Source organism: Aphis gossypii, chromosome 1 (genome assembly GCF_020184175.1).
Source record: "Aphis gossypii isolate Hap1 chromosome 1, ASM2018417v2, whole genome shotgun sequence".
Classification (NCBI taxonomy): domain Eukaryota; kingdom Metazoa; phylum Arthropoda; class Insecta; order Hemiptera; family Aphididae; genus Aphis; species Aphis gossypii.
In genome coordinates, this window is record NC_065530.1 from 30,226,690 (window position 1) to 30,238,600 (window position 11,911).

Consider the following 11,911-nt stretch of genomic DNA (forward strand, 5'->3'; position numbering starts at 1 on the left):
CATAAGTAAGTACATATAATGTCGTGTAGGGGAGAGACGGTTATGTTATCGCTTACAGGTATACTTGCCGCGTACGCCACACTCGTCGCGTCCATTATCCGACCGTGTTGTGTTTTAACACGGCCCGCGTTTTATCGGCGGCAGACTCGTTCGGTCCTTTATTATTTCTCCACTAAACTGGTTTTTTGTCGGTTTTATTTTTTTTTTTGTTTTTATTTTTTTTTTTTCATTTCGTCGTTCTCCGACGACGACAGATAACGTTTAAGTGTGTCTTTTAAAATCACCACAGACGGTGTTCGACAAATTATTATTGACCGAACGTCGGCTCGCCGTCTACATAATAATATATACGAGCATTATTATAATACGCACCTATACTAACTTGTATCTACACAAATAATATTATATAAACGCATCGTAAACGATCGTTCAACGGTCGGTTTCTGTACACGCGACTTACGCTCCCGCAACGCCAAAACGTTTGACCTATCCATTGCTGTCCGTCTATATTGTACTTACTATACCGACGACGGATTTCACACCCAAAGTCCGACGACGTCGATGAAATCACGTCAACCCAGTCCATCTGTACATAATTAATATACATCGTATAAATTATATTAAACAGTAATTAAGTCGGACACCGTGTCGTGCCATATGTTGTGCGGTGTATTAATTACACGTATGAGCAATTATAAGACGTCGGCAATGCCGTAATTTATTTCAACGGTGCCTTCTTACTTCCCCTCCAGAGCCTCGAAAAAGATAAATTATATAAAAAGAGTTATAGGATGTACATCGATTAAAATGTCAGAATTATAATAGGTATCGTATTAAAAATGATTTTAATTACGCGTACATCAATAATAAATTACTAATTTTTCAGTTAATTACGATAGTCGTCCACACGTTGTTACCTATTCAAATTTAATAACGAGACATGTGAAAACCCGGTTTTACATCTGCTGCAGATATTATGTACTGCAGCAGCAGTAGTGCAGTGTGTCGTGAAAATCATATCCGTATCAAACTAATCGTCATCGCGAGACCGCGACCCATCAATAAAATATATTTTTATGCGGTTTTAAACAGTACCCGAGTGAACTATAGGAAATTACGATTTGATGGAATAAATTATTCATAGATTACAGTTGAAAAAACCGCTTTTAAATGATAATATTATTTTAATTTGCTACCATGATAATTACATAAATCAGCTACCTCGTCTATCGTGTCATGTACCTTCTATATCGTATTCTGATTCACTTTTAATATTATTCATTAGGTATTCACTATTTTCTGTCATAATTGAGCGTAAAAAAGACGTAACAGTTTTTCCCGCGGTTTAATACGGAGCTATGTCAGATAATAATATAATCTCAAAGTTGGGCGCAAATTGATGATGTTTTTAAACTCTGTTAAACAATTAATGTAGTTAGGTTTTAATTATATAACTTTGCATAATTCAAAAAAAAAAAAAAAAAATTATAATAATTTATTGAGTTAAAAAAAGTTTTTTTTATCTCGTTTGTTTATATCATTATTATGTTAATTGTATAATGAACAAGTTTGCATAAACTTAAAACATTATAATATATTATCTATATAGTAGTGTTTATACAGTAGGCACTATTTGTTGTAGTTTTCGTTGCTAAAATTAACTCTTCGACTTAACTCTGCGGAAAATTCTTTAATAATCTATATCTCTATGATTACAGCTTCGGGCGTTCCTAGCACCACAGCGGCCACGACCAACGGTATGCGCACGACGGCCATCGCGGCGGCAGCAGCAGCAGCGGCGGCCGCGGCAGCCTCGGCCGGCAACACGTCCACGGGCACCATGACGCCGGCCGCGGGCACGCAAGAACACCAGCAACAGCAACAGCAACAGTCCGGGCCGTCCGGCACTCCGGTGCGCATGCTCCAACTCGACCAGTCGGTGATCCAGGCGATCGCCGACCGGTGCAGGACGGTGCGCCCCGACCAGACGGCCGTGGTCGAGGTGGCGGCCACCGTGCCGGCCTCCGAACTGCCGGCCGAGGGTTACGCCATCGACGGCGGCCGGACGGTGGGCCACGCGTGCGCCAAGTGCCAGCTGGCGTTCCCGGACAACGGGGGCCTGGCCGCGCACCAGCAGCGCGACTGCCGCACCACCGGTTCCGTGGCCCTGGCCCATCCGGCGTACGGTTGCCGGTCGTGCGGCATCGGCGCCAACGGCGAGACCAACACGTACGGCACGGTGCACGCCCTGCGCGCGCACATCGAGACGGCTCACCGCGGTTACGGTCAGGCCGCCCCGTCGGTCGCCGCCCGACACCAGCAACAACACCTGCAGCAACAGCAACAGCAGCAGCAACACCACCACCACCATCACCATCACCTGCAGCAGCAACACCAACAGCAGCAACACCAGCAACAGCAGCAGCAGCAGTTGCACATGCAACAGCTCCAACCGTCGCCCAACCTGTCGGACGAGATGGAGGACGTGGTGAACCAGATCACGGCGCTGGCCGCGGCCAAGGCGGTCGGCCGCAGCCCGTCGCCGCGCGACCTCAACAGCGACTCCAACGCCAATCTGTTTTGCGCGCCGTCCGCCGACAAGAAGTCGTCCGGCGCCGCCGCCGCGGCCACGGCCAAGATGCACAAGTTCACAGCTCCGCCGGCTGCGTGCAACGTCGCGCCCGTCAGCAGCGGCCAATAACCGACCACCGATCAACGTGAATCCCGACCACCGTCGACCGCGGCCGAAGACTGCTCTCCGGCTTTTGGGCCGCCGCCGAGTCGACCACTACGACAAAACGTGTTATGTGTAAAACGTATGTAATGTGTGTGTATGTATATTATTATTATTATGATTATTATTAGTATTATTTAATTTATTTATTTATATTATATTATTATTGTGTAAACTTACCCAAAGTTCCTTTTCGACACACTCATGTTCCTGGGGAGAGGACTTTTTTCTGTTTTTTTTTTTTTTATATAATAATTTTCGATTTTTTGTTATTGCGATTTTCCTTGCACTCAAACGATAATAATATAATACACTATATATATATTATCCGCCGCACCAACACGCGCTGCGCGTACTGTTTATAAAATGTCGGATAAACAATATTATTGATTAAAAAAAAAAAAAATCAGCATCACGCCTCTCCCCTTTTTTTGCGCGTCCCGTCTTAAAAAGTTGTGTATAAAGCAAACAATTTCTACGGTCTTTCGTTTCCTCACTATTTCTTTTTTTTTTCATCTCAAAAAAGGTTCGTAGTTCCTCGTATTAAGAAAAATCACTAACGAAAAGAATTAATTATTTATGTGTGTATAAAAAAAACAAAAAAATACGATAACTGAAAGTTCCTTTACGCTACTTGTTTGTTTGTTTGTTTGTTTATTTATTTATTTATTATTATATTATTACTATTATTATACTATTTAATAGTATTATATAGGTTTTTTTCATATTATTATTATTATTATTATTATAATTTTTTTTTTATTGACGCCGTTAAAAAAAAGATACGTTCGGTTTTTTGGAAACTACTCATGAAAATATAATATGATATTATATGAAACTAAAACGTACTTAACTCGATTGCACGAGTTATTATGAAATGATGTAAAATTTAGCGCAATCATTTATGGTCGCTTAGTATTTCTTAGCATATGTTTAGAGTATATATAAATACGTATATATATATATAGGTTTGTGTAAATATGAAAAGAGAGTACGGAAAGATTAAACCGAAAAAATCATCATTAGGTTTTAAGTATTGTAATGCATTTCTACAATTATTATTATTATTATTATACGTTTTAGGTAGGTAATTTTATTTAATGAATATTTATTGTATTCAAAATTATTATTGATATTAAGTCAAGTAACAAACACCTCGCTATAATTGTGCTGTAATAATTTTAATTAATTTAATGAATTAGCAATCGATAAATATTATATAAATATATAAATATATTTAAATATATGCCCTATTTTAATTGAATAAACTCATTATAATTATATATAATATATCATTAATGTTTGAAGACAAAATAAAATAATATTATAGTATGTTAAGGCAGTGTTTCTAGATGTGTAAAAAGAGAAAAAAATTAACAACATACTAACAAACTTATTTTATAATAATGCTCCCCAATCTAATATTATGTTTTCTTTATTCACTTTGTTTCGGCATTCTTGTGTTTCTTCGGAACGGAAAAAATTTTTACGTTACTCCCCCAACGGTTTTGGTTACTATAACCGATTTCTTTTCGGGAGACCGATATACATATTATATATATATATAAAAACTATCTTTTTATTTCGTATACGTAATAAAAATATGTATACACTCTAATTTTTTAAAAAAATTTCGGGGGGCGTGGACCGAGTGTCCTTTGAATTGTTGGCACCAAAGGGCCCGCGATCCCCGTTGCCCCCCGGCGGCCCCCCTTATGTCCCCAACCGTCCCCTACATTACCCCCCCCCCTCCTAACCCGATCCGATCACCCACGATAGTCACAAGTGCTGTACTCGCCGGAACTGCAAAAAAAAAAAAAATCAATCAATCAATCATATTATATGTATCTATATTTTCTAAATTATCTAATACGAATATAATAATAATATGATTTAAATTAATTTTTATTATCGTATACAATAATTTGCATATATTACACAACCGTTCGTCGGATCCAATGACCCAGACACTTCCGGTCCTATACATACCACACGATATTATTTTCATCGACCGCCAAGAAACTCGAGTCGAAAGCGTTCCGGCGGGATACCCGCACACACCACACACACTAAATACGCCTGTATAACGATATTATTATTACATGGGTTTCCGCACTAATCGAGGCAAGACACGAAAAACACAATCGTCCCATTGCTCCGAGACACGCGTTTCCAGTTTTCCACTCTCTCCACACCTCCTCTCACACGCAAATAACCCGTCTCCGTCCTAATCCTAACCCTCCTCATTTGCCCCCCCCCCACCCCCTGGATCAGCAGCCGGTAGGCCGGTGAAGTCTTCGTCGCTGGGAGCGAGACTTGACGGCGCCGTCCAATGCCGCCGACGCTGCGGCCGCCGCGCACATACTCTCCACGCACGGAGGAGCCAGTAATCGGCGCGGCAGTAACACGGCCAGCGACGGCGGACGAGACGGCGCACCCCGTCCCCGGAAAAACGTTTTAAGCGCGCGCACCGCCCCACAAACACACTTACACAAACCAACACGCCATCCGCCCGCACGTTGGGCACTGTATCGCGATAGTATATTCGCCGTTCAAATAATTCGTCACACCACTCTCCTCTTCCCCCCCTAACACCATCACCACCACCACTCGTGGGCGCGAGCGCGCGACAAGATGAAAACGGAAAAACGAGAAAAACCACGAAAAGCGAAAAAAAAAACAACAAACAAAAAAAACAACTTTAAAACGATATCCATTGTCGCGCCCTCCGCGACAACCGATATCCACTCCCAGCATTCAAGGTTCCTATATTTAGCTGACATATGTACTAAGGTTCCTGTTTTATTATATAAAAAATATTATTATTAATATATAATGAATAAATTTAATTTAAATGATAATGATTATATATTATATATTAAACATTATAATAATTATTATTAAATATAACATAAAAACAAAAAAAAAGTTTTAAGAAAAGTATAAAATTAATACTAATGCTTTTTTTTCTATAAATATATATAAAAATATATATTTAAAATTAAAAAAAAAATAAAATTATACAAAAAAAAAAACAAAAATAATAACGATTAACATTTGATTAATTACGACTATTTTAGTAGTATTATTTTATTATTATTATTATTATTATTATTATTAAACGTCTAAGGCAAACAATTATATGAATGTATCATTTTACTATTAGAGTTATACTAAACGTGTGCATTGTTGGTGTTTTTGTTTCTCTTTTTTATTTGAACATTATTTTTTGTTTTTATTTATAGTTTGTCATAATACCGTATACAACCCGCCCTCGTACGCATACATGTAACAGTCACGTTCTCACCCACCCCCTCCTCCCCTACCCGACACCTCCCCGACAGAATACAATCACAAAAATCGTTCATTTTATAATGTACCCATAATATATTGTAATAAATTGTAATAAAAAGTGTAATATCTACTGGTCACGGTGGCGGTGACATCGTCTCTCGGACGTATTATTATCATGTTATGTTTTTGATTTCTGTCTAACTATTTTTTAACCTGTTTTGTATAACTCGCAATATAAGGACAAACGCAATATCGATTTTTGGAATTGTTTTTTTTTTTTCATTTGTATTTGTATTTTTTTTTTTTATCCTATTCGAAATAATGTATAATGTGTTAATTATATATAATCACCGCCTACAATAACGTACGAATTGTGTACGTACGTAACCCATATATATATAATATTTTAATGTATTATTATTATTGTGATTATTGTTTTTCCACGTTGTTGTTATTGTGTAAGTAGGTACGTCAACCGCCGCCGTGCATTATAATATTTTCTTTACCCTAGACGAGTGCATATATATGACACGAATGACGATGTGCCGGTCTCGCCGAGTCCAGGTATAATAAAGTCGGTTCGTGTATATACATGGTCACTCGCAACACCCTCCGACGAAACCCCCTCAACCCCCGCCACCCGACCATCCCCTATGTGTACGCTCCTATATTATGTACTAATGTATTTATTTGTCGTTTGACGGAATAATAAAATTATAAAAAATAAAAACCCACTGCGGTATCACACAATGTTTTACACGATTCTTGTATTAAAATTGTAGTCTACAAATTTGGTCTAAACGAGTGTTTTTATTTTCCATCTACCTTTTAATATTTTCCTATTCCTGTGGTTAAACCGATGCTTTTCGTATGCCCGCAATGTCGGATGATGCGTTCAATAACGAAGTAAAAAAACGTAAGCATCGCCAATGACAAATTTACTATACTTGCTACGAATGGTATAGAACTTACAATAAATAGTAAGTGTATGCGCAAAAATAGGGTGAATGGTTCGTTAACGTCAAGAGATATGCTGCGTGCACAAATCCGCCAGCCTAGCGGAGTGTTTGCTTAGTGAGTAGGCAGCTAATAATTTTATAGGATAAGATTTAATTCACAAGTTGCGAATATGTGCTCAGACTTTGTTTTTAATTGAGTACTTTCTGAAAAGTATAGGTATTGACTTCGGTCATGCTTAGAACTCCTTACGTGCGTTATTTAGTTATCAGTAGGCATATAAAAAGTAAGTAAATAAAAGTACCTATTATATTGAATAGTTATACGTACCTACGTGACGTATGGATTTGCATTTATTCATATTACTACACGTTCGTTGATAATAATTTCATTTTCACATTTACTCAAAGTGGGTAATCAATTCTCGCCTCCTCCCCAAGTATAAGTTAGGTTATGAGAAACATAATAATCATAATTGTTATTCTTTCTAATGATAACTAAATAACTAATGATAATATTATTTGAAGAAGAGTTTGGGTTTTTACTCACTATCGTTGAACTTTAGGTATATATAAACGATGAAGTATCGATAATACGAGTGTTGTAATAGCATCTACTTATAAGACGTACATAAAATATAATATAGTAAGTGTAAAACTGTATATATATATCAGCTGACATTCGATGAACGAAATGCGGGATTCGCATTACGATTAATCGGACTGTCGAAGCAATGGTTGAACTCGTCCATCCACTTTCAGCTAGACACTATTAGAGCGTGTGTACGAAAAGTATACTAACAGTGAACATACACTTGTATGCAAATAATCGAATCAAGCCATCAAGGTAAGTCAGAAATTATATTATAGACACATTGTAGTGTTAAAACGTGTTAAGTATCGTAATACTATGTATTATTAACTATTAACTACTTACAAGTATTTAAATTATCTACTACGAATACAGCGTACAACGAAATATCTATAGCGAAATTTCTCATATTAATTAATACTTCATTTCTAAGATAAGACTGATATAGTTGTTTTATATAAAAAGAATAATAATTTAAGCGTTTTTTTTTTTTTAAATCGAACTAAACTACAAATCTAAATAAACCTATTCTATCTAAGTAGACCGAGATAATATGTATAATATGCCGCATCACATTTCAGCCTTTTATAATAGCTATAATAAATATTTCCAATATAATAATTTCCAGTATATTTTAATAATATAATGGAAAGTCAAAGTTGGTCCGGCGAAAAATAATTTAAAACTTTTTTTGGTAGATAACTTTATTGGCTTTTAGCCTTACTTTCATCTTCGAAAAACTTTCTACCCGCGAAAATATAAAGTAACTTTTCGGTTTTTTTTTTTTTTTTGATCAATATAATAAAAAGTAACGTTTAACCCCAACTGCCAGTTAAATTTTTTTTTAACTATCGTTTAACTTATAAAGGTAACTTTATCCCGACCTTTTCAGATATAATAATATTTTAATATATATCTATATAGGAATACACGTACAAACATCACGTGCAGTGCGTGCAAAACAATAACGAGTTATCGACGTTTAAATGCATAGATTAATTTAGCATTCTCACGCGTTGAAAATACACACAAAATATATTGAGTAAAATTATACAAGGCTAAAGTTATATTATAGGTACTTATAATATTGTACCTGCTTGTATTTTATTCTTGTTTATCAATTTTGTTTTTGAATTTTTGGTGTTACATACGGGATGCATTATTCATACTAAATATTCTATAGTATAAAAAATAGAAATTTCAAATTTGTAAGTACCCCATACATGTCTATATCTGTTACAGATTTTGTGATTTTAAATTCGCCTCGTTTAATAACGCAACGCTATATTATAATAATACCTATACCTGCTTAATGATATCAATCACGAACACCGTGACATGGACATTCGTAATTGTATACTTAAAGCTGTTTAACTCTAACAAACCCATGTATAATTTATGTTATTATATGAGTTTATATGTCCTATAATGTATACGTGCATAAACAATAAACTTACACCGTAACGAGTATAAACAGTAAAATTATACGTACACGAAATCGATCTGATATTTTAAAACGATTTACCTAATAACATAGTCACTCTGCGTAGAGTTTTAATAACTTTTCGAGTATATTATAGAACTGACGGCGAATGAACGGTTTTTAGGGGTAGCGGGTGACTGCCGTATCTGCAGACAAGTCGGTCGAAATCTAATTCGGTTTTAAGCACACCAATTCGCCGTTACCAGCTATACGTTCCGAGGACACGAAATATGCACACACACACTCGCTGAACGGTGTTGACCGGTTGTCGTGTGTTGTTTTGATAATATAATAACACATGATATAACGAATGGCTTATACGAGTGCTGTTTACCCACATGACGTATCATACAGGCCGAAATATCAATACACGTGGTATAATATAATATTATCGTGTTATATACTGCTTAAACTCAATATATGCTCGTGTATTGGTATTTTTTTTTTACAATTTTTTTTCTACACTACAGTCGAGCTGTTTTGTATCGACGTTGCGATAATATAATTAAGTAGGTATGTGCGTTTCGTTCGGTTTTTTAACGGGCAAGACGAACGACGACGACGACGACTGTACCGCACTGCACAGTGATGTATATTATATATAATTACGTCTCGAGACTATGAATTATTATTATCACGTATACGTATAGAAATTAAAAAAAAAAGCAAAAGAAAAAAATATAAATTTTTTTTCACCGTCGTAGCGGAGATCCGACCCAAATGCCAAGAGGTCCGGCACGTTTCGGCGTGCAAACCTATTGGAAAAAAAAACCTATATACTTCTCCGTCGGTGTATACATATATTTATTTATAAATATTGCACACACAATATGTATACGAGTACGAGATTAAGTAAAAGATAATATTATATATGCGCGAAAAGCCACTACGATTGTTATTAACCTATTTACGCTCATTTTTCATCTGTGACAGTTACAAATAAGGATATTATAAACTGCACATATGGCCTATTATATCATATATGACAGTAAGTTTATATTATATTGTTAAGTTATAATTTTTGACATTTCTATTTCGGCTGATGTTCACACGTCGAAGTGAACGAAACACGTGTGTGGGCGATCCACGGGGTCTCTCCGATTATAATATATAATCTATATGCGATCTACAACATTCTATTATACTTAAATGCTTAATCCTCTATCGAAAACTATAGAAGAAAATGATTTTTGCAAAAACTGTCGGTCAAACGCTATACAAGTCCATTCAGACGTTTCTGGCCGGGCCAGAGAATTAAGTTGCCGTAGGTAGACGATTTGTGTCCACGTGGCGTTATAACACTACGATTTAAAGCGTGTGTAGTCGGTGAACAACAGGGTTAGGTTAGTAGTACAGAGATCTCAACAATAGGCACAGGTATCAGTACGAAATTAAGCACTGTCAAACTGGATGTTAAATTATGACATCGCTTTGAAATGAAATAAATTTACGACTGTATGGGTTTTTTTCTCGACCTGACGCGATATGTATGAAACTTACAAGGGACCACTATACTATTATGTCGCATATGGTCTTTCAATACGTTGATATTATTTGTTTTTCCTATGATTTCTATTTATTGTTCGACCGTTCAAAGCCGTACGCATTGTGCAGTAAATGGGCGAACCGAACAGATTTACCAGAAAAGACACGTTCTGGTCTGGGAGAAACAAAAGACTGCCCGCTGAGGCATACACGAGGAAGACGCCACCGTACGGGCGACGTGTCTGTACCGTACATTACAGTCATATTATTATGTTATAATGCCACAAAGTCCGTTTATGAATTTATAACCTCTGGCTCCGTCTCGAGCGCCGGTGACCGATAGCCCGGAGATACCGATATACCGTGGTATATTATAGGTGTAATAGACATCACGCACTTAGTTCGGCAAATTGTAAACGTCGTACAGACGGAGGAGAAAATATAATGTGTATGTACACATTGTTTTATCAAACTCTTAGGGTACGCGAACCATAACTCACACGATATACGTCAACACATCTCACACGTAGTCGTTATAATCGTTGATGATAGTAATTGCTCGCGCGTAAAACACACTTATCGATTACAGTGTTGTATAATATACACATAGAAATACGACAACAAAGTTATATAATACATTAATCAGTACATAATATAATTGTATTTTCTCGACTAAACGTGTGCGATATAGTATAATACGTGTCCTTTACACCAATAAACAAAAACATATTTAGGTTTAGCGATAAAATGGCATCGATGGGCTCGAAGAGAACACACGAATTTTACGATTTTCTGCAACTAGCATATTACAATACGCACTGCTGTCGCCAATTACCGTCCATCGAGAGTCGGTTATAGAATAGAACAATAACAGTACCTACTTGTATAATATATAAATCGACTGTCGAGTGTCCGAGGCGTGTTTTGTTTTTCGTCGATTTTCGGATGGAGCAGTCGAGGGGAGGGGGGGTAACAACTGCAGGTATGGTTTCGGTATTTTTTTTCTTTTTTTTGGCGACGAATTGGCCGGCCGATCAACAGATGTCAGGCGTACGCTAGAAGAATAGATAACCTACACGGCACACACACGCGCGCGCGCGATAAGTTTCACGACGGCCGAGAAAAAAACCAACGTTCGGATAGCGAGTGGTGTTATAGGTATGTTATGTAACGCTTGTAATCTCGCGAGTAAGTGTGTTATGTCGGGTCGTTGTATGGTATATAAGTAATATAATTATTATAGGCACTCCGTTAATTGTTATTATCATTTTTTTTCTTTTTTTTTTTTCCGAATAATAATTATAATTACACACGAACGTGTGTGTGTGTGTGCGTGCGTACAATCACAGAGCCGTATTATATTATGT

The 11,911-nt window shown here is 36.9% G+C and overlaps 1 protein-coding gene across 1 annotated transcript in view; it reads left to right on the forward strand.

Annotated features, from left to right (window-relative positions):
- The window catches only part of LOC114120178 (zinc finger homeobox protein 3), a 113,069-nt gene extending 106,240 nt beyond the window's left edge, over positions 1–6,829 (forward strand). Inside the window, 1 exon segment of the mRNA XM_050203710.1 lies at positions 1,719–6,829. Coding sequence (XP_050059667.1) covers positions 1,719–2,701 — 983 coding nt within the window. The 3' untranslated portion in view covers positions 2,702–6,829.
- The last annotated feature ends 5,082 nt before the right edge of the window (positions 6,830–11,911 follow it).